General features: G+C 36.9%; 2 protein-coding genes across 14 annotated transcripts; one reads left to right on the forward strand and one right to left on the reverse strand.

Annotated features, from left to right (window-relative positions):
- Positions 1–5,881: 5,881 nt before the first annotated feature.
- On the reverse strand, positions 5,882–8,397 carry LOC129243711 (uncharacterized). Of its 3 annotated transcripts, none has more exons than XM_054880944.1 (5): positions 8,167–8,397; positions 7,853–8,101; positions 7,674–7,791; positions 7,402–7,599; positions 5,882–7,321 (listed from the first exon to the last, which is right to left on the reverse strand). In XM_054880944.1, exons 1-4 carry the CDS (start codon positions 8,246–8,248, stop codon positions 7,416–7,418), a joined length of 633 nt encoding a protein of 210 aa, XP_054736919.1. In that variant the 5' UTR covers positions 8,249–8,397; the 3' UTR covers positions 5,882–7,321; positions 7,402–7,415. The 3 variants fall into 3 exon arrangements, with proteins under 3 accessions (XP_054736919.1, XP_054736918.1, XP_054736916.1); XM_054880943.1 differs by having other exon boundaries at positions 7,398–7,599; XM_054880941.1 differs by having other exon boundaries at positions 5,882–7,599.
- Positions 8,398–10,098: 1,701 nt separating this feature from the next.
- On the forward strand, positions 10,099–20,923 carry LOC129243710 (uncharacterized protein CG5098). 11 transcript variants are annotated; one of them, XM_054880930.1, is made up of 11 exons: positions 10,113–10,188; positions 10,256–11,192; positions 11,877–12,032; positions 12,246–12,386; positions 14,337–14,635; positions 14,704–15,136; positions 15,198–15,342; positions 15,413–16,541; positions 16,602–17,535; positions 17,605–19,020; positions 19,078–20,923. In XM_054880930.1, the coding sequence occupies exons 3-11, from the start codon at positions 11,964–11,966 to the stop codon at positions 19,603–19,605; spliced, it is 5,094 nt and encodes a 1,697-aa protein (XP_054736905.1). In that variant the 5' UTR covers positions 10,113–10,188; positions 10,256–11,192; positions 11,877–11,963; the 3' UTR covers positions 19,606–20,923. The 11 variants fall into 11 exon arrangements, 10 of the variants coding, with proteins under 10 accessions (XP_054736906.1, XP_054736905.1, XP_054736911.1 ...); XR_008582335.1 differs by having other exon boundaries at positions 10,133–11,192; positions 19,078–19,831; positions 19,906–20,923; XM_054880931.1 differs by lacking the exon at positions 10,256–11,192 and having other exon boundaries at positions 10,099–10,188.
- Positions 20,924–22,241: the final 1,318 nt, after the last annotated feature.

Raw genomic sequence — 22,241 nt, forward strand, 5'->3', positions numbered from 1 at the left:
AGATTGTTTTTATTGAATCTCGCCATTCCCTTTTTTGGCTTAAAAGTCTGCCTTCATGTCCTGGTACCCAAATCATTGAGACCAGATTAAGAGTCGAGTGGTTTTGTGCATTGTTGCACTCTATGAGGGCTTTTGAGTTAAACGTAGAGCTAAATTTAAGGCTGTTCAAAAGTATTTTAATTTTTACTTTTTCCAACCCTCTTTTGGATACGATTTCCCTTGTTTCCATTACTGCGAAAAGCTCCATATGGAAAGTTGTGGTATCTTTACTTAGAGTTAAAGGTTTGTGAACTTTATGCTGCACTATTCCTGCTCCTACACCCTAGAGCGTCGGGAAAATATAATCTTTTATATATTGAGTTCCTATTTATTTAATCAAAATTTATTTATTTATTTATTCAAATCAACAAACAAGAGGCTTACAAACTATCTTATAGGTAGATACATATTAAGACCTTAGGACAAGATTCTTATAAGTATCTTCTTAAAAGTAGACTTAAAGTAAGAGAAATCAAAGATTAAAAAAAAAGAATAAGCACTAAATTAAGCTCGCGTCCTTCTAAACGGAGCATTAATTCCATAAAAATTTTTAGCAATACCCACAAAAAACAGTTCATTACAACGGAAAATGCGGTAGCGAACATTAAAATTAATTTTATTGAAAAGATATGGACAATCTATTGAGCCTGCACAAATATCGAAGACAAAACGCATCGACAACAGAACACGCCTAGACTCTAAGGGCATTCGATTAATTAATAAGCAACGAGCCCGATAAGGTGGGATGGGATCAACGAATTTCATCGAGCGCAAAGCAAAACGCACATAAGCTCTGTGAATAGACTCTAATCTATTAATATAGACTGATGAAACGGTCTCCAAACAAATACCGCGTTTACTAATTTAGACCGAACTAAGGAACAGTTTGAGAATATACTGATCAGAAAACGAAGAACTATTTCGACGATTAAAGGCTAACATTGCGAACGATTTAGAAATAATAAAGATTATGTGGGTGGTGAAGTTGAGCTGGGAGTCAAAATAAACACCCAGGTTCTTTAATTCACTAATTGACTTTAGCGGCGAGTTCGAGATGTAGTAAGCTGTTGGAATAACATTAAAAACTTTCGCATACGAAGTATACTTAGTGACATTTATTTATATTTAGGAACAAACGATTACGCCCACACCAACTATATAATTTATTCAACTCACACTGGAGAATGGATGAATCTTCAGGACATTTAGTTTCATAATAGATATTCAGATCATCTGCGTATAGAAGAAAATTACACAATGGAAAACAGGACGAAATGTCGTTAATGAAGAGGATAAATAGTAGCGGACCTTAGACACTACCTCGAGGAACACCAGACGAAGCAATAAAAGAATAAGACGATACATCGTCAAGTCGAGCGACACAGTGCCTATTATTGAGGTAGGAACCACTTAAGAAACTGAGAGTGAAAGCCGAAAATTAACTTTTCGAGTGTTGTTTTTTACTCTGACATAGTGATTATTTTGGGAGTTGCTATTTTTTTTTTGTATCAGAAATAATCGTTATTTTTTTTAGTTTTAAATTTGTCATGAGAAGTAATGATTAATTTATTTTCTGTTATATTTTTCTCATATCTTGAGAATTATTTTTTCTCTTAAACAGAAAAATTAAAATTAATAACAAAAATAATTGAGAATTAGGTTTTGTTTTTCACTTTTTTTCGAAAAACTCAAAACGAAACACCTCACCTTAATATATACGCGCACATATCAATGAAGTGCGTTTCTCAATTTAGAGCACTAAGTCTTTGTGTGCAAGTTTTGACAATTAATTTGTCTTCATATCTAAATTAAGAATTTGGTTTCATAAAAATATTAAGATGAGGTGAATAATTCTGAGACGGTAACTTTTTTTATTCATCTTTAATATTTGTCAAGTAGACAGATGTACAATTTTACACGATAGAACAACTCGTTAAAACTATTGAAACATATTATAAAAATCTTCGATCTTTAAGAACAACATAACGCAAAATTCACGGTTTTTTTGGTGGAAATGAGTTGACAATTCCAAGATTAGTGAAAAAATTTCAAGAAACTGGTCCTGTCGGGGATAGAAAAAAGGACTAGCAAACCAAAATCTGGATGTGCTGCTGAGAATATTGCTACTGTAGCTTCAGTCAAGTATTGCTGAATGACCGATATTTCGACGTTCCCAACAATTAGGCGTTCATGAATTGACTGTTTGGTGCTCATGGTGGTCATTTAAATTAAATATTTTTTCACATTATTTTTTTTCAAAATAATTTGTTTCTTTATTTTTTCTATAATTGTTAAGACGCGTATTTTGAATAAAAAATAGTGAAACGTGAAAGAATCTAAATTTTTACATATTTTGTTCTAGGCGCGTCTACTTAAAGTCCCTTCAGTTCATACCCAAAGGCAAATTTAAAGAATGCAATTTTCCATCAAAACTTCACACTTATTAATCAAAATTTTTAGAAAATTTTCAAGTAAGAAATTTATAGCCCATTCAATGTTGGTGTATTAAAGTGCAATTTCGAAATAATTCAAAAATTGCTTCGATTTTTTATAATTTTTTTTAAAACATCCAGGTTAAAAAATATTGAGCAAAGAACTTTGAACATTGAATTGGAAGATATTCAAGAAAAAAATTTTACTTCACTCTTTAATTTCTTTTTCCCCGAAAAATTTTTTTAGCAGCAATTTGTCCATTTGTCAAGATTTTCCACTTTCTTTTGATTACAATACGTGAAATTTAAAATTTTTAATAAATTTCTTCAACCCATGTGAAACTTTAAGATTATCCGAGAAAACGAAGAAGCTTAAATAGAAATAAAACATAGAAAAAAAAGTTTTGAATATTCAAGAAGCTAACTTTATGTGATGGATAACACAGGCTTACAATTTAATGTTTTTTTTGCTAAGAGCCAGGTCTTCAAATGTCTATTTAAAATCAGTCGCTGAGTCCGAAAATCCGCTTAATTTGTTTTCTGTGATGCACTTTTCGAGATATCGTCAAATGAGAGTTTTGAAATAAGGAAGAAAATGTACATATGTTAGGTCGAAAAATTTCTAATATAATATCTGGAAAATCCGTCATATTAATTTCTGCTAAATTTTTCATTAAAATTAAACACTTCAAAGTTAAAAAAATAGTTCTTGGCTATTAGGTTTTTATGGCTGTAAGCTTTCATATTTTAATATGATTTTGGTCATTTAGATGCACGAGTGACGCGTCAACATCGGCGCTAACATATCCCTAACTGAAGGTTGTGGTGCTAGTGCTGGTTTTATGCATTCATGTCATAAATTTATTTGACCGACCTTAATTTCAAGAAAGACTTCACGGGACGTTTTCCGCCGAGAGTCGAATGGAACAAAGGGAAGGTGATTGGAAGATACGATATTGAAATATACACTGACGGTTCTCAGATGAACTGTGGTGTGGGAGCTAGCATTCGTTCGGTGCTACTTAACCTATCTCAGTAAATTAGACTTCCTGAATATGCCACCGTGTTCCAGGCAGAACTTTTAGCGATCAGTCAAGCATACTATCAAGTCCTTAGACTCCAACTCCATTTCATCCAAACTAATCTTACAGTGTAGAGACGAATTAGATTACTTAGTCATTGGCTTGAAAATACTCTGATATGGGGTCTCGGTCATAGGAACATACGGGGTAATGAGATAGCGGATGAGCTAGCAAGAAAAGGTTCGACACTAGACATAGCAGAGGCGGTGGTAGTCTCCACCCCAGTCAACACAATAAAAGCATCCATTGCTTCACACTATCATGCTTTAGCCGAAAGAAGATGGAAGCAACTAACTACATATACTACAACAAAAACACATGGCCGTCGTACAAAATCCAAAAGACGAATCACCTGTTAGGCTGTTCTCGACCAAACATTTCAGGCATCTCTGCAACCCATTGGAAAGTAGGGAATCATGCATCTGGACTCAACCTCCCCTTCAATCCCATCTGCAGAAGCTGTAAAGCGGATGGGGTGAAGGAAAGTCTTTTTCACTACTTATGAGAATGCCCAGGGCTATCTAAGGCACGACTTCGCTCCTTCGGTAAGCCTTTCTTACAGCAAATTAATGAGATCTCAGCAAGGGCAAGGAAGGAGTTTTCGTTCCCACAGTCGGAAAATTCAGCCTGCACAACGAAAAATCCGGAAACGGACAGAGGCTGATCGACTTCGCCGGAGGCCAGAACATGTTAGTCTGCAGCACCAGATTCCAGCATAGCCAAGCTACCTAGCTGTCTCCTGATCGAAAAACCAGAAACCAGATCGATCATGTTGTGATAGATGGAAAACACGCTTCTAGCATATTAGATGTGCGTACGATTCGAGGACCCAACATTACCTCGTGGCCTCTGTGCAACAAAAAACGTACATCTACCTACACAAAGAATGTTCAACATCGAAAAGCTGCAATCACAACAGACAGCCAGAGGGGAGACGTATTATCCGAATGAAGAAACGAGAGGCCGAAATACGTGAGTGCCAGAAAGTTCGGCGGCTTACAGAAGATCCCGATACCCCAATCGGTGACGACGGCATTGCCTTCTGCTACCTGACCATGTCGAGGTGACAATAGCGATAACGCGGCTAAAGAACAACAAAGCCGCGAGCACCGACGGACTGCCGGCTGAGCTATTTAAACATGACGGCGAGGAGCTGGTAAAGTGCATGCATCAGCTTCTATGCAAAATATGGTCGGATGAATGCATGCCTGCCGATTGGAATTTAAGTGTGCTCTGCCCAATCCATAAGAAGGGCGATCCTGCAATCTGTTCCAATTAGGCACCATTTTTTATAAGAGCGTACAATTGTTGGCGTATACCGATGATATTGACATCATCGGCCTTAACGACCACGCTGTTAGTTCTGCCTTCTCCAAACTGGATAAAGAGCCAAAGCGAATGGGTCTGGTGGTGAACGAGGACAAAACGAAGTACCTCCAGTCTTCAAACAAACAGTCGGCGCACTCGCGTATCGGCACCCACGTTACTGTTGACAGTTATAATTTCGAGGTTGTAAAAGACTTCGTATATTTAGGAACCAGCATATGACATAATAATGTCAGCCTGGAAATCCAACGTAGAATCTCTCTTGCCAACAAGTGCTACTTTGGACTAAGTAGGCAACTGACGAACAGAACTAACACTCTGCAAGGCTCTTATCATGCCCGTCCTAACGTATAGCGCAGAAGCGTGGACGATGACAACATCCAATGAAGCGTCCCTTGGGGTATTTGAGAGAAAGATTCCACGGAAGATTTTTGGATCTTTGCACGTTGGCAACAGCGAATATCGAAGGCGATGGAACGATGAGCTGTATGCGCTTTACGACGACATAGACATAGCACAGCGAATAAAGATCCAGCGGCTACGCTGGCTGGGTCATGTCGTCCGAATGGATACAAACGCTCCGGTCCTGAAGGTATTCGATGCGATACCAACTGGTGGTAGCAGAGGAAGGAGAAGGCCTCCTTTGCGTTGGAAAGATCAGGTGGAGAAGGACTTGGCTTCACTTGGTGTATCCAACTGGCGCTGGTTAGCACGAGAGAGAAACGCGCTTTGTTAAGCTCGGCCAAAATCGCTTAAGCGGTTTTCGCGCCTATTAAGAAGTATGAATTCAAATACCTCAGAAAATTTTCGCTAAGTTACGCGATTTTCCGATTCTGATTCATAGCTATATCTTTCTAGTTTATATTAAACAAAAATTATTATTTTTTCCCTCTATTAGATGCTGCTGACGGAACTTCAAAGTAGAGCTGGGCGATAAGTATTAAATCCATGTGTAAGTGACTGTATCCGGAATGTTAAAGTCTTCAATGAACACTTACACAATTTTTAAAAGTAAAGTTTCTTTAATTAAAATTTTGTTAGTCTTTAATAATTTAATTCTAGAAATGTACAAAAGATAAGAGCTACACTTTGCACTGAACTCACCAAAGCCAATACACAAATGTTATTTCTCCTTATTTTTAAAGCGTAACTATTTTTTTTTTTTACAAATTGCTTATGTGATCGATTTGTTGCTACTTATCAGTTAATTCACCCACACCACACCATAGAGCCGATGAAGGCTCCTCTCGGCACGTTCTCCGACCAGGTAATATATTATCAAGTAAGAAACAAATTGTATATATAATCTGTAATATTACAGAGTTCGTACCGATGCCGTTCTAGTCACCATAAGTGTCAAATTTTTGTTTCAGCGAGGTCGAACAGTATAGTCCCTAAATTGGTATAAATGCTTCCTCCTTGCCTCTGCAGCTTCTTATGATAATTAGCCAATCAGTATTTTAATCCTGATACCTGCTTTTTCGCTGCCTTCACAAAAATGTTTTAAAGATGTTATTAATATGTTATTTGATAATTACAATGTATTGCTCTAAATAATTTGTTACTATATAGAAAAACCAACTAATGATATCACAAATGTGTGTGATATGTGTGCGTGACTTGTCAAACTTTACTTAAGTACGATCAATACAAAATTAATATTTTCATTTTCATGCGAAAATCGTTTTCTTATACATTTCTAGTAATATAAATCGCAAATTTTCGTAACTTTGCAGAGAAAAATATTATTCCAAATTGTTTATGCAATTGGATTGCACTATGATTGATGGAACTACCGTAAATTTAAATATTATTTGTTAAGTAAAACCTGCAGATGTAAATTGTTTGGATTTTTCGAAAATGTGTAGGTTTGAAAATTATAAATTTAGGTTATCTTCACTAAACTGCCCGCTATTGTAACAACATAAAGCATTCCTCATAAATAATATTTGTGGAATACTGTAGAATGACAATTCTTGTACATATATAATTTTTTTCATACATATAATTATTCTAAAAAAGTTTGAAATAAGTCAACTGAATAAAAATATACCATTTATATTAAGTCAATTAGCTTAAGTAACGAAAACAGTTTCTAACTATACGTTTCCACGACAGTCTGTTCGACGTTACCGAAACGACCCGGATTTATATCCGGCCAAGAACTGTCACTCCAGCAGCATTTCCCGTACGTAAGTATGGGGAGTGTTTAAGCTGCTACAACAACAACAATACTCCAATGTGAATAAATCTTATAAAGAACTGGGATAAGGTAGACTTATTATGAATATACCTTACGCATTTCAAAATTATTACATTCGATAAAATTTTAAAATGTATTTTCTTAAAAATAAGGCAAACTCCCTTGAGATGTGTTTATGTTAATATGTGGTGTGTTTACGCTTTAGCTGCTTTGTTGTTCTTACTCTCATCGATGTGGGTCTTAATGTAATTCGAGAAAGCGAAATATTATGCTTTTTAGACGTTTCGTCATTATCATGCGAAGATTTTCTATTACTTGCCTATGGGCGACCGGTTAAAGCACTTTCAACGGTTCGTCTTTTGCTAGCTCTATAACTTCCAACACTTTTGTGCTCAAAGTTTCTAATATTGTTTCTTGCGTTTGAGTAGCATCGATTGAATGCCAGAAATGTTTTTGGTCTTCACAAATACGATCGAATACACTGGCTACCTTTAACTGAAAGTCCTTTTTCTCATACCTAAAATAGTAAAATTTAAAAACAAAAAATATATCAGGATATGCATGAGGTAAATAAAAATGCAATATTTAAACCTTTCTTTGCCAAAATCGCCTCGCTGCATTAGTATCTCAATTGGCGCTTTTAGATAAAAAACAGCATCTGGCCGTATGAGTCCTATTTCTGGCGCCATGCACCAATCGAAATCCAAACCTTAATAAAGAATAAAAGAAGATAAAATGTTGAAGCATTGAATAAGAACTATTTTTTTTACCTTTGGCCACGCTGTATGCCACACCAGAATACGAATACCTGTCAACCACCAAGGTGGTACCTACACTAAGTAATTCCTCAATATCTTTTTTGAATTCCCAACGGTTGGCAGTGAACAGTAAATGTATTACTTGATCATTAAGTTCTTTAGCATTTTTCAAATAGGAGTTTATTGTTCCACCAATTTCTGACGAGCGATTTGGGAAAATCATATGCTTTGCTGGTACGCCGCGACTACGTAGAAATTCAACTGAAAATGTAATTTGTTATGAATTTGCATAGTAGCTTTAGAAATTAGAAATACTAATAACTTACATAGCAAGCGACTTTGTGACGATTTCCCACTGCGGTCACAGCCTTCCAAAACAATGAAAGCACCACGCTTTACTGTTGCCATGTTTTTGGTTAATTGACAAATTGATTATTTAAATCTTTAAAGCACAAGTAGTTAAAAACCACCTTAAGATAAATTGGAGATATCGAAATACGCTAATTTTATTCAACTTTTATATAGCTTGCAAACAAACGTGCTAAAAAACGCTAGGGTTAATTAAACTACCGGTAACATATAAGGCGAATTGAGAAAATAGGTATTGAATTCGCCTTGTGCCGGTAAAGTGTAAATAAAAACGGCCAACTGTCACGCATCCATTCGCAAACACGAGGGGCGCTGCCAACCTCATACAGGTTTTCCTTTGTTTTGGTGATTTGAATGGCAAACTGATATGTTTTATTTACATTCTGAATAAAATTCGTGGAATCCTTAGAAAGTTGTATGCCTTGTTGTAAATGTTAGCAAAGATTTATATACACAATTCTCAAACTACGAGACTGCGAATTTCCGCTGTTAAGCATTTAGTTTCATTTCGTGATTTCTTATGTGACGACTTTATAATTTGAATATAAGGGATTGATTTGATTGATGTCATTATTTAAATGATATGACATATGACTACAAGTGCCCCTATGAGAAATCAAAATGAAATTAAGATACGAAAATTGGCAGATATTAAGGCGCGAATGATGGAAAATGAAGATGCAGCGTCAGAGGTATATATATATGTTTGTTTAGGTCATCTCATTCATATATATATACATATGTATATATAATTGGCGCTCACACCCTTTTTTAGTGTTTGGCCGAGCTCCTCCTCTTATTTGTGGCGTGTGTCTTGATGTTGTTCCGCAACTGGAGGAACCTACAGTTTCAGGTCGATTCCGAACGGTAGATATTTTTATGAGGAGTTTTTCCATGTCAAAAAAACACTTCGGTTGCTTACCATTGTCTGCCAAGAGGCGACCGCGACCCTTGGGTTTACACAAGACAATGCTGTGAAAATAATTGAAAATATGTATTAGCTGTCAAAAAAAGAAAAACTGTTTACGTAACTTTGGCATGCAGCCAGTTATAAAGACAATTGACTCTTAAGCTACCCCCTTAGTGTCGTTTCTTACAAATTGCTTGCTCTAATTTTGATTTGTTTGGGTTTACATTTGAGTGAAGCGTAGACTATAATAATACTTTAATAACACTTACTAAATCTCCAAATTAAAATCAATTTCTCCGAACTGCGCGCCTTTTTATCAGATTTACTGTCTTCGAAAAATCATAGACCGTCACGTCGACAACTAGAAAATTTTCAATATGTTAGAAAAAAGTGTGAATGTATTGCTAATGTGTTTGCAAAACTGCCTCTGTAAACGGCGTGTTGAGAGTAATAAATGAGCATAGAACTGTCAAGCAACACTTGCAGCGAAGTGAGAATTTTCCGATTTTTCATTTACAACAGCATTTTCAAAATAAGATTGCCTTTTAAAATGCTTGCAGTCTACATCATAGCTGTCAATTCTAATAATTATCGAAAAACCATATTGATGAGAAAATTGTACTCATTATTAATTAATTCCTTGTTTCGTAGCAATACTTGTCTAAATTGTTGTTAGTTCACAGTATCTCGTTGACTAGCCTCGTAATATATCTCTTTGATTTCCTTTGGTTTTTTCCTTGTTGGTTACTACTGGTTTCTTTTGCTTAATTTAAACTGCTATTTCTTGCTATGAGTACATTTTTAACTTTTACAATACTACCCCCAATAAATAAATAGTTTATTAATAAGTTAGTCCACACAGTTCTGTTAAGTCTTTTAGGTCAATTATTCTTAATATTATATCCGCCTATATCACCCTGCACTGGCATAGCGCGGTAACCCTGTACTAGGATATCAGGTTGCAAAAAGAATTTTCAATCAATGCAACACTGGTCTTGGATTTACGAATTGTGTGCTAGGTTCGCGGAATATTGGTTAAGAAAAATCTAATAAACTGCTTTAAAATTTAGTAAGTGTTGAAATAATATATACAAAAATGTGCAGTACATAACAAAGAAAATAAATACCATTCATAGAAAGAGTTATTAGTCTAAGAAAACACTACAAAAGAGATGATGCATGAATAGCTTTTACTGAAAAGGTGTTTTGGTTAAGAAAGTGTAGAAATAAAGGGAATCGTGTGAAAATCTGGCAAAGCGGGTGCAGCAAATAACCGAAAAAGTAGCGTAACGAATGAAGGTGGATGGCACAACCGAAATTAGCCTAAAGGGAAAAATACCGAAAGGCGAAAATGCGTGAACTGCATAAACGAATCTTTTCGCCGTACTGAAGAATCAAGAAGTAATATATCTATCGCGGATGAATGAGTGAAAGAAATGTATACTGACCCCGTGTCAGTCTTTTTGTGTTAGTGTGAGTGAGTACATGCTATATTGAACTGATGTAAACAAGAATTTTTGCAAAAGGAAGAATTGTACGAAAACAAATTAAAACGTGATGAGTAAAATGTGATTTTGGGGAAGTCTCTATAGTGGCGTTCCAGAAATCTTGTTTGAAAAATGTGATCAGTTTAAATATGTGCCAACGGGAATTGTCCAGATTATTTATTTGTAAAGTATAAGTTAATACCGTATATATAATTCATGAATGCATTATTTTATGAAATCGCAGTTTTTTATCAATGTGAAAGCGTGTAAAAGGCTAACAATTAGGATATAGAAAATCCATTACCTTGTTCCAGCTTCGAAATGCACAAATATTAAAAAAACTATAAAAAAAAACATTTTATTTGATATCCTAACTCCTTTTGCAATAAACCAAATATTAAACGCTGAGGAGCAAAGAAACTGACAGTTCGAAGGCGCTCTGTCATCCATTCAGCTGCTTTCTGTCGTGTTTACTGCTCGTTCTTTACCTTTTTTCGCCTTCTGTTACGTAGAGGGATCAAGAGGAAATAAAAAAGGGAAAAAGTTGCCGGAGTAGAAGCAGAAAAAGGAAACGAATTGTGTATAGGTGAGATTAGTGTGGCGTATGGACAAAAATTTTATTTCTCAGAGTTTTTGTGTTTCGCGCATCAGAAATATGTTATTATAATGCTAATGAAACAATTGAATCGAAAATTGGAAAAGTGATATGCCTAACCGGTCCTAAATACTTTATACACCACGGAGTTTTGCGAAGTGTTTGTAGATTAATGTGCGAGAGTGTGTATTTTCGCCTGTGGGCTGCTGACCGCAGGCCATATCCTAGTGTCGTCTGCGCCATTAAGAAGTTTTGCAAATCCAATCAATGCGATTAATTGCGAATAACCGTTTATGCATATGAAGGCAATAAAGTTTTTTTTTTTTATTGCAAATAGGTGTTAATTAAAAACCATGTTACCAACCCCCTAATTATACAGGTAAAACTATTTTTAAATGCACTTAACTAGCGCTAAAATGTGAAGTAGCGTATTACTGCTGATTTTGAAAATACCTATAAATAAATAAATAATTATCCATAAATAATATAATAATAAAATTAGAAGGTGCATACAACATAGAATGGTCTTCAATAAAAAAAGAATTATTAATTAGTAGTGCATTTAAAATAAAACAGTCCTAAATACCTAAGGCATTAATTCACAACATACTTATAAATTAATGGTTTCAATGTCTTCATACGTTTTTATAACTCATTAATTATTTATACTCTAAGGTAATATCCTAAATGCTTACTTACTAAAATAAAATACCAGTTATTGGAGAATCTTTGAATTTAATCAGGATCAACGAATAAGGTGAAATGTCTAACAATAACCCGCATGGACACATAAGCCAACCGACGCAAAACCCTTCATGGAATCATTTGCAAGTAAGTTTTTGATTTTTAAAAGCGCGAACCGGCATAATTTAAAGTCAATAACGAATACTGTATTAACAAACTGAAAAAGAGCATATGCAATACCTAAATTGTGCGCACATTTATGTCGCCCCCATGCCTATCCAATACTAATATACCTACATACATACAAACATGTGTACATGTTCATATATCATTGTAATGCTTTATTATACTTAAATACAGATACCATCGTATATACCGAGGCAGCCACAGTTGGCGCACATGTCCAACGAACGTCCCATGGTGCGATCACCATCGGCATGGCATGCGCCGGCACCGCCACCGGATTCCCTATATAATTTCATGTCGGCCAATCATAAAAATGTAAATGAAGATAATATGATTTCAAAAAAAAAAAAGAAAGTTTTTTAAATTATCACAATTACATATAATTTCCAATAATTTCTACAATAACAGCTTTCCATTTGTTTCTCCTATCGATATGTTTTCTAAGTTGTTCTGTTTTTAAATGAGTTTTCGAAATTTTTCCCCTTGTATGTATATTTGCTTTATTTTGGCCCTAAAAGTAATTATTTTTTCTTGAAAGTAATTTCTCTAAATCAAAATGCGTAATTAGTTAAGCAGCAGATATTTAAATTTTCATTTACATGTATGTGCATAATATCTATTGCTTTGATTATTTTAGTAAGTAGTTTAAGCCGAGAGCATTGTAGAAATTTTTCTTGATTTGCAAAATGTATTTATTTACAATGTAGAACCATGATCACGATCGGTATACAGGGACAGACCAAAACTGATTTACTTACATATGCAAATTTCTGTACGTGTACATTTATTAAGGATAGTTTTGTTGTAATTGTATTTTTAATTAAAAATATACTCTTCAAATTAAAAGAAAAAATCTTTAGCGCCATAAATTACTGTAAATAATCCTTGAAAGTTGAAATATACATAAGTACATGCCTTAATAAAAGTAAAGTGCCTATGCACGAGTGGCGGTACACATGGCATGCGACTTATTAAAAATATTTTTTTAATTATGTGTCAGAACTATCATTATTTTTTTGTGTTATTGTTTAATAAATTAAATGAATGAAACGAAATATATAAAATTTAAAGTTTTTCATATTAACAAAATAATTATTGTTTGCTATTAATAAAAATAAAAACTAATAACTACTCATGGGCGAATATTGCGTATGGTTGTCAGATCATATCATTAACGATGTCATTAAATTTGTTTGTTTGTTTCTCAATGCCACTGTTAGTTCGCCGATTGTTTTGAGACCTGTCCACTCCTTGATGTTGTCGAGCCACATCATTTTCTTCCTACCGATTCCTCTTTGTCCCTCAATTTTTCCTTGTATCAGCAGTTTTAAGAGATCGTATTTGTCACTTCGTTTTATATGTCCGAAATAAGCGATTTTTCTTCTTTTTATGTCGGTTAGCATGCTCCCAGAGGTTTGCATTCTATTAAGCACTGTGTCATTTGACATTAGTCCAGCTTATTTTCATAATTTTTCTATAACACTACATTTCGAAAGGCTTCTAGTCGGTGTATCCATATGGTTTTCAACGACCACGACTCGCATCCATATAAGAGTATTGACCGTACATAACATTTTAAAAATCGTGTCTTTAATTTAATTGATATATAATATATGTCCCGGCGTGCCAGTATTTTTTTAATCTTCATGAAAAATTTAAATAAAATACAAAATTACAAATTGAAATTGTTAACAAAATTTTGCTTAATGCCCTACAGATTTACTAAACTCACCCAGAGCGATATTTCATTAGCTATATGATTTTCTGCTCGAAATTCATAAAAATGTGTTAATAATTGGAGCGAAAAAGTAATTTGCGCTTTCAAAATCCCACAACTCTCAAATTATGTAAATGACGTGACATGAGGTGACACTGCCCGCTTAATTTTAGGCATGCCGCTGTTGCAATATTTTAGCCGGATATGAATCCGAGTTGTTCTGGTGGCGCATACCCGATTGTTTTGGGTATAAATTTACTTTCTAGTCAAAAAATTACAATAATACCAACAAAATAAAAAAAAATTGCTTAACGTATAAAATATTTTTGCTTAATTAGTTTCTACTAAAAATCTGCTAATTAATTGGCTTACTTACAAATCACTATTTTATTTTAATATAATACTAACATTAGAGAGTAGAAGAGTAAAATTAAAAAAAGGAACTCGGCTTGGGCTACTTTCAATGTATAATAATATAAACTTTCGTCGAATTTATTATTTTTTTTGTACGACTTTGGCTTGCTCTTATTAACGTTGTTCTTCAATAGCTCGAACATCAGATGAACACGCTGCTGCCACGTTCATTACTACCCCCATTCGACTCGATGGACTTATCACTTCAATCAAGTCGTAGTTCCAGTTCACCTCTGAACAAGGCAGGTGGTCATGCGCCCGGTATGCTGCCACATGAATATGGCGGTCATAAACATGCAACTACGCCACAGCCATCAGGACCACCACCACCGCATCAGCATCAACAACATCCACACCAGCAGCAGCAGCAGCAACAACAACAGCAGCAGCAGCAAGGTCAATCACAATTGCATGGACCAAATAGTTACCCGATGTGAGTTGATAAAATATAAAATTAACAAGGAAATCTTTTATTTTTATTTGTTTATTTTGTTTTTTTAGTCATAATTTATCATCGAATTCACCCTCTAGTTTAGCGCAACAGCAACACCAACAACAATCACAATCTCAACATGCACATCATTCGCAACTATCTGCGCTGCAATCATCGCCTGCCACGCATGGCATGCAAAGTGCTACACCCCAATCTCCAGCATCGCCAGCTGCAAGCCAGGGTCCGGGGAAATATATGAATACGAATGGCAACGATTGCGAAGGAATGTTACCACCTAGTTCCACAAATCCTGGTGGTCCAACGTCGGTGGGTGGCAACAATAATAATGGTGGCGGAAGTGGTGGCACCGGCAATGGCGGTGGTAGCGGTGGTGGTCCGAGCCCTGTACATCCGTACATGCGCGAACCAAATGATGCGCCAACACATATGGGCGACAGTTATGGAAAGGTATCTCATTTGGCACGCAACTATGAGACTGATGTATGCTGTTCTTAATTGAAAATTGTAAGCCGAAAATTTAATGTTCTCTTCCACATATTAGTTGCAGTCCAAGGGTGCTAGTTCCAAGCCAGTTGAGTTGGTTAGCAAAGATTGTAATTATCCCTCGCTTATATCAAATAAAATGCCGTCACATACACAGCAAACGCAGCAGCAGCATCAACAGTCACAAGTTTCTCCCAAGAAACGTAAGCCATAGATTTATTATTTACAAGTAATTTCGATGTTAATGTTAGGTTGTTATTATTTTCCTCTAAGACTCGCCAATGCGCACCTATCATGCACAACAGCAGCACCAACATCATCATCAACAGCAGCAGCAACAACAACAGCACCAGTCATCGTTTAACAATCCCTCACAATCCACAATGAAACACAATGGCCCGCACACACCGCCAACACCACAGTCTCCAGTTATGCATCAACAATCTGGCGGACCTTTGCATGGCATGGACTACAATCAAATGCATTTGCAGCAGCAGCCGCCGCCGCAGAGCACTTACCCACATCAGCAACAGCAACATATGTCGCAGCACTTGCCACCTCCACCACCACAGCATGCTCTACACTACCCACCACACCCGCACGCACATCCACATTCACACAGCTTGCTGCCACAGCAATCGGCACACCAGCAACAACAACCAACGTCACAATTGTCGCAACAGAACCAGCCACATCATGTGTCAACGCAACAGCAACACATACATCCGCCAATGCATCAAACGCAACAACATCATCACCAAGTTTCGCCACGCATGCACCAACACCACCAACATCAGCAACAGCAACAACAATCCATGCAACCGCAGCAACAGAATTCGTCGCCACCGATGCGTCATACTTTGAGTGCCCATTTACACCGCACTAACTCCAGCAATGTAACGCGTCCGGATGATATGGCTCCTGTTGCATCGAATGCATCAAACACCTCATCATACAATATGCATTCAACTGAAAAGAAGAAATCTTCACCGCTCGGCGAAAACGCCGTGATAGCTGATCTTTCACCTGCAGCTATTGACACCACTGCTAATATTCCTTTTTCAACGAGCGGGGCCTGTGCGCCAAGTTGCATACCTGACAGCGCTGAATCACCGTCTCCGGAAGCAGTGTCATCACATTGCGAATCGTTGGACTCAAATAGCAATAGCAGTGGTGGTGGAGGCGCTAGTTTTCGACAGCGTTTACAAAAACGGGGCAGCATCGAAGCCAAGTCTTCAGGCACTGAGCATGAAGCTGCTGATTTTGGCAATGTTATAATGCCGGCACAGGGTAGAGGAGATGCTCTACAACGGCGGCAGCAATTGCCACGGAATAACATTCCTAGAACTCCAAAGTCTTCACCACCGGAACAAATGAGACGTTCGCCCCGAAAGGCTGATAGGTAAGTAACAAATTTGTATTTTTTTTATTTCACTAACATATTTTATCTCACCTCTTAAAGCAAATCACCTACAAGCAATTTAACTAAATCACCTCCCACTGCAACGGCAAACTTGGGTACACCATTCTCACTGCAAGAAAAAATGCCAACGGCCTCTACACCATCTTCGCCAACAAGCCAGACAATGGAGAATGGTCGCATACCTACAGCCAGCACAGATACAAACTCGCTACGAACTATGGCCGAAGCGTTTGCAGACTCGGAAGTGGAAACAATTGATAAAATCAGCGCCATGATTGCCAGTACTGCAAACGATAGTACACCGAATATGGATGCGAATAGCAATTCAAGTGTCAAGAGTATCGGTGAACGAGAGAACAGTGTTATTAGCAGCGGCAGCCCAAAAACCAAAAAACAGCGACAAGCGCTAAAACTGCGCAATGCCTCGGAATACAACTCCAATTCGAACGGCTCAAGCAATTCATATGGCGCTATTGGAAACGCACCAAGCAGGTGTATGACAATGAGTGATAATGCTGTCGCAGTTGATGAATTGCGGAAAGAACTAATGCGATCAGAATTGCAGCAAACGGATGAGACTAACGGCATGAAATCAGCAGTCACGCATTCCACAAAAACTGATCGCGATAGCGCTGCCAGCATAAGCATTGAGACAGAAACCGATACGCGAATTCGTCATCCACCACCGCTGAGCCCGCAAAGCAATAGTCACAGCAGCAGCAGTTCGTCGAGCAGTTCAAGTTGCAGCAACTCCAGTCACAGCAGCATTGGCAGCAAAACAGCAACAAAGGCAGGGAAAGTGTCAGGAAGTCAGTGCACCGTTATCGCTTCGACGGGATCAGCCGTTGAGGATGCAAACAAGACAACGCGGCAGGCTCAAACCGACAACAAAACTTCGTCAACATTAGCCGACAATGAGCCATTGAATTTGAATACACTCAAAGCTGACACAGTAACAGCTTCGTTTGAGGAGGTAAAATTTTGCAAAATCTGCCACATGGCAAATAAGAAAGGTAAAGAGCTAATCAAAAATTTATTACAGGTGGAAAATAAGTTGGAGGAAATGTTCGCCGGCATTGAGGATGAGCCAATTATACCAGAGCCCGAAGATATTGTTTCGCAGGCCCCTGCCAATGCGACCGAGGTGGTGCGCGATTTAAGCTTGGCATTGGAGTTATCCACAAATACCAGCACACAACACAGTGCCCCAGCATCTGATGAGGCAATGGAGTTGAACCAATCTGTGAATGCTTGTGTTAAGGATATGAGTGCGCCGCTGCATGTGCGTACTGATGGTCCACCTCCAACGAAGGCCGCCAAAAAATCCACACTACCTAGTCCTGTGCGCAAACCAGCTGTTGAAACGCCACCTGATGGTTCTTCAGCTTCAGCGGGAGCTGTGCAGAATGCGGACGAAAAGAAGATTGCAAAGGAGAGTGATGCAGCATTAGCTGCTGTTGGCAGGCGAAATGGTCCGCCACGTCGTCGCCTCTCAGTTGCTATGGATCCAGCAAATTTGCGCATTATGTTGGGGGAGGAACCTGACTTTACGGAAACACGTCCGCAACGCGCGAAACGCGCAGCCGCATCTAAAAGGAATAACAATAACACTGATAACAGCGGCGACCATAGCAAAGAAGTCATATGCTTAGATGATGATGACGATCAGCCGAGCACTTCTGCCGCTGCAGCCGCAGCCTTAGCGGCTAAGACGATGGTCGCTAGCACAGCCAAAGAAGCAGCATCGCATGCAGTCGGTGGAAGCGGTACCAATGCGAAAGCAACACCCAAAAACGCTAAAGGCGGCAAAACGCAGGATACGCGCAAACGACCCAGTCGCGCTAATGATGTTGGCAAGAATGGTGGTAAGAAGAAGTTGACGGGGAAGCAGCAGCAGCGGCGTAAACAACAGCAAAATTCGTCCGAAGATGAAGCGCCAGCTGCTCCGACGTCTTCTGCCGTCGCGGAGCAAATAAAAAATAAATCCCCATTTATCTTGGTCAAACGGGATGGTAGCATAAGTGTGGTGAATGCGCCATTGAATGCTGAAGATGTAAACGAAAAGCACTCGGGCTCGCGGCTGACCAAGAAGCCTGCAGGTGCTGCCGGATATGCGCACGATAGGAAAAACCTGCGGGGTCTGCACTCGTCCACGCTGAGCAATAAATACGATGCAGATACTACTGATTCAACGTGGATTTGTGTATTTTGCAAGCGGGGTCCTCATCGCATGGGGCTAGGAGACTTATTCGGACCCTACCTGGTCACAGTCGACTGTGAGGAGTATAAAGCGGCGGTAAAAGCGCCTGATGCACTTGATTTGGATGCGATTTTCGTTAGCAAGCGGAGGCGTATTGATATGGTTCAGACAAATCCGCGTAATCTGCCTGTGATGGCTGCTAAAAACAGCGCAGCGGAAATAGGCACAACTATTGGCGCAACGCGTACAAGCGTTGGGGTGAGTATACCACGAATATTACCACCAAAAGTATTCTATAGTGATTCCCTTTTGCAGGGTAAAAAGAAAAAGAAATCTATGGACACAAGTATGCCTGGAGCTCTGAATTCCCTTGTACCAGTCATTGACCCACTCGACTGCAGCGCAGATGAAGCATTGCAGCATAATTTCCTTGGCATGAGCAAAGTTTCGGAAACAAGCTATGAAGTGTGGCTGCATGAGGACTGTATTGTTTGGGCACCTGACGTATTTCTAGTCGGCGTACGTGTCATGGGGCTCGATGCAGCGGTCTGGAATAGCACTCACTACCATTGTACGTTGTGCAGCAAGCCGGGTGCGATTGTTTGTTGCCTGCAGCGCGAGTGTAAGGCGACAGCACATGTGCCATGTGCACGAGAGGCCGGCTGGAACTTAAATGAGTCGACAATGAATGTGCACTGTCAGCAGCATGCGACTACTAATGCAGTGCAAACAACCGTGGCAGCAACAACAACAATAACCACTCCTGCTGTAACAACCTCAGCTGCGGTACACGAACTGCAGGCTGCAAGCAGCGCACGTCAATCTGATTTAAAAAATTCTTGAGAAACGCAGGTGAGCGAGAGTCGCCGTCCACATTCCCGTGCACATCAGCGTGCGCGTCGTCAACGTTGCTTAACGACGCCATCGCAACGTCGAAACAAAATGCAGCAAAATTAAGCAAACGTCAAACCCGCAACAGCGTTGCATTTAAATTTAAGGGATGAGGAGTAAAAGAGCATCGAGTGAATGTAAACGAACGAGGCCTGTTTTGACAGTGCTTTGGCTATTGGTAATCTGCTACACATTCGTTAGTTTTAAGCGTAAAACATTTTAAGGTTTTGTAATAGAAGTGTATATTATTAGAAACTTGGATTTTGCAAACGAATTGTACTACTCATTAAGCTGAACGCTACTATTACAGCATCAGACCGGCCAAGGAAGCAAGGCCATAATAATTGGCAAAAAGCTTGAATTTAATTAGCCACTGGGAAAATTTTGAGCAATGAAAGATTGTTAATTGTTTAATCGTTACAAAAACTTTCGCATGCGTTTATTCAGCAACCATTCTGGTACATTTCGAAAAGCAAAAATAAGTGACTAATTTTTATTAATATCTTTTGTTGTATTAAAATTTTACATTTAGTTTTTAATATTAGTTTTTTTACATAGATATTTTATATAACACATAAGCAGGCGAACATGCCTACGCACATACATTTACATATATTATGACATACCTATAAGCTATTTGTATATAAATAATAGTAATTGAGTTAGAATCTATGAGTGATTGCAGTAGAAAAGCGATTTTTATTATGGTAGCTCGCAGCGGGGCGATTATTACGTATATGTAATAATAAATGATCAAAACAGTAAGAAAAATAGTTTTTAATAAATATGCGGTTGCTAGTGCGAAAGACTATGATTGATGCTAAATTATTTGAAAATACCAAAATTCATATCCTGATCTACAAAAGATAGCCAAACAAATCCTTAATAGAAGAAACCAAGTTTTTATACTGATTTGAAGTTGGAATTAGGCAATTGTGTCACAGAGCAAATGTGGTTTTGTGCTTTCACATACATATTTATGATAATAGTAATAAAGCTTATTGTAAAAAAAAAAATAATAGTGCTGAGTTTCCCACTTGGCTGATGAGTGTTTAAGTTTTTAGTTCAAAACAAGTAAATAAAAAAAAAAATGGTGGTGATAGAAAAATCGGATAAAACGCAATTATGTTATTGTAATGATGGCTATTAAATTTGCCTATATAATTAGTACATTCAAAGCTATCCGCTGGGAACTATTTTATCCTCATCCTCACTCATCCTTTAATGCAAAATACTTTAAGTGATGAAATTGAAACGTGACCTTCTCTGCAAATTCAAATTCATTCCCCTACAATTCAATTCAAGTAGTCCTACTTCAGTTCACGAACAAATTTACATTGAATCTCTTCGTGTAAACTCGGTGTTTGCGATTGGTTTTTTTTATTTGTAATAGACAATGAATGTAGTGTAAAACGGAGGGTGCAAGCACTAAGTTTTGTGTCACAAAAAATTTGGCGACGGCAAGGCTGTTTATGTTGCATATTTTTATGATTTAGTACAATAGCTTTTCGTATAAAAAATTTGAATTGAAAAATTTCAATTGTAGACAAAAGCAAATCAAGTCGTTCGCCCAAAACGGACGGTAATTTCTGTATACTTGGCATCATACAGGGATGGTAATCATTATAAGCTAATAAAAACAAAAATAATAATTTACTGATTATTTTCTGACAACAAAAAATTTGCTGAACATAAGTTATTAGTTATTATTCTTTTTTAAACAGTAAATATATTATTTATTCACTTTTATTTATAACGCAAAAATATTAATTTTTGCTTGGTTTTTTCTCAAAATAAGTATCAATGTTTGATAAAAAATTGCTTGATGACAAAAAAGCTCTATTATTTTTTAAAAAGTAATTATTTCTTGGTTTTTATTTATAACCCAATAATATTAATTTTTGCTTGGTTTTTTCTCAAAAATAATTATCAAAATTTGGTACAAAAAATTTTTGATGAGAAAAAAGTTTTACTTCTTAAAACAAAAATCGTTTTTTGATTTTTATTTATAACGCAATAATATTAATTTTTGCTTGGTTTTTATCTCAAAAATAATTATCAACATTTGGTACAAAAAAATTTTAATGACAAAAATGTTTTATTTTTTTTTTTTAAATATAATCGTTTTTTGATTTTTATTTATAACTCAATGATATTATTTTTTTTTTATTTTTGTCCAAAATAATTATCGACATTTGATTAAATAATTTTGTATAACAAAAAATGTTCTGTTCCTTTTTAAAAAGTAATTATTTATTGATATTTATTTATAACGCAATTATATCATTTTTGCTTGGCTTTTCAAAAATAATTCAGGTTTGTTAAAAAAATTGTTTGATGACAAAAATTATCTATTTATTAAAAAAAATTAACGCTTTTTGATTTTTGTTTATACTTAATAACAATTTTTGCTTGCTTTTTTTTAATTTTTTATCTCAAAAATAATTATCAAAGTTTAATAAAAATAATTCTTTATGACAGAAAATGTCAATAAAAGACAATTTGAAATTGAATAATTTTAGTTTTTGAATGGATGAAAATTTAACAATTATTTTAGGATAACAAAAATTATGCTGATCAATATAAAC

This window comes from Anastrepha obliqua, chromosome 4 (genome assembly GCF_027943255.1).
Source record: "Anastrepha obliqua isolate idAnaObli1 chromosome 4, idAnaObli1_1.0, whole genome shotgun sequence".
Taxonomy (NCBI): domain Eukaryota; kingdom Metazoa; phylum Arthropoda; class Insecta; order Diptera; family Tephritidae; genus Anastrepha; species Anastrepha obliqua.

Bases quoted from the DNA above. Each gene is read 5' to 3' on its own strand.
- LOC129243711 (XM_054880944.1), bottom strand. From the start codon at position 8,248: ATGGCAACAGTAAAGCGTGGTGCTTTCATTGTTTTGGAAGGCTGTGAC. The intron at 7,792-7,852 runs GTAAAAAAAATA...TTCTTTATTAAG, and splicing joins GGCATACAGCGTGGCCAAAG to GTTTGGATTTCGATTGGTGC. The intron at 7,600-7,673 runs GTTTAAATATTG...TTACTATTTTAG, and splicing joins GGCGATTTTGGCAAAGAAAG to GTATGAGAAAAAGGACTTTC.
- LOC129243710 (XM_054880931.1), top strand. From the start codon at position 11,964: ATGTCTAACAATAACCCGCATGGACACATAAGCCAACCGACGCAAAAC. The intron at 14,636-14,703 runs GTGAGTTGATAA...TTGTTTTTTTAG, and splicing joins GGACCAAATAGTTACCCGAT to TCATAATTTATCATCGAATT. The intron at 16,542-16,601 runs GTAAGTAACAAA...CACCTCTTAAAG, and splicing joins TCGCCCCGAAAGGCTGATAG to CAAATCACCTACAAGCAATT.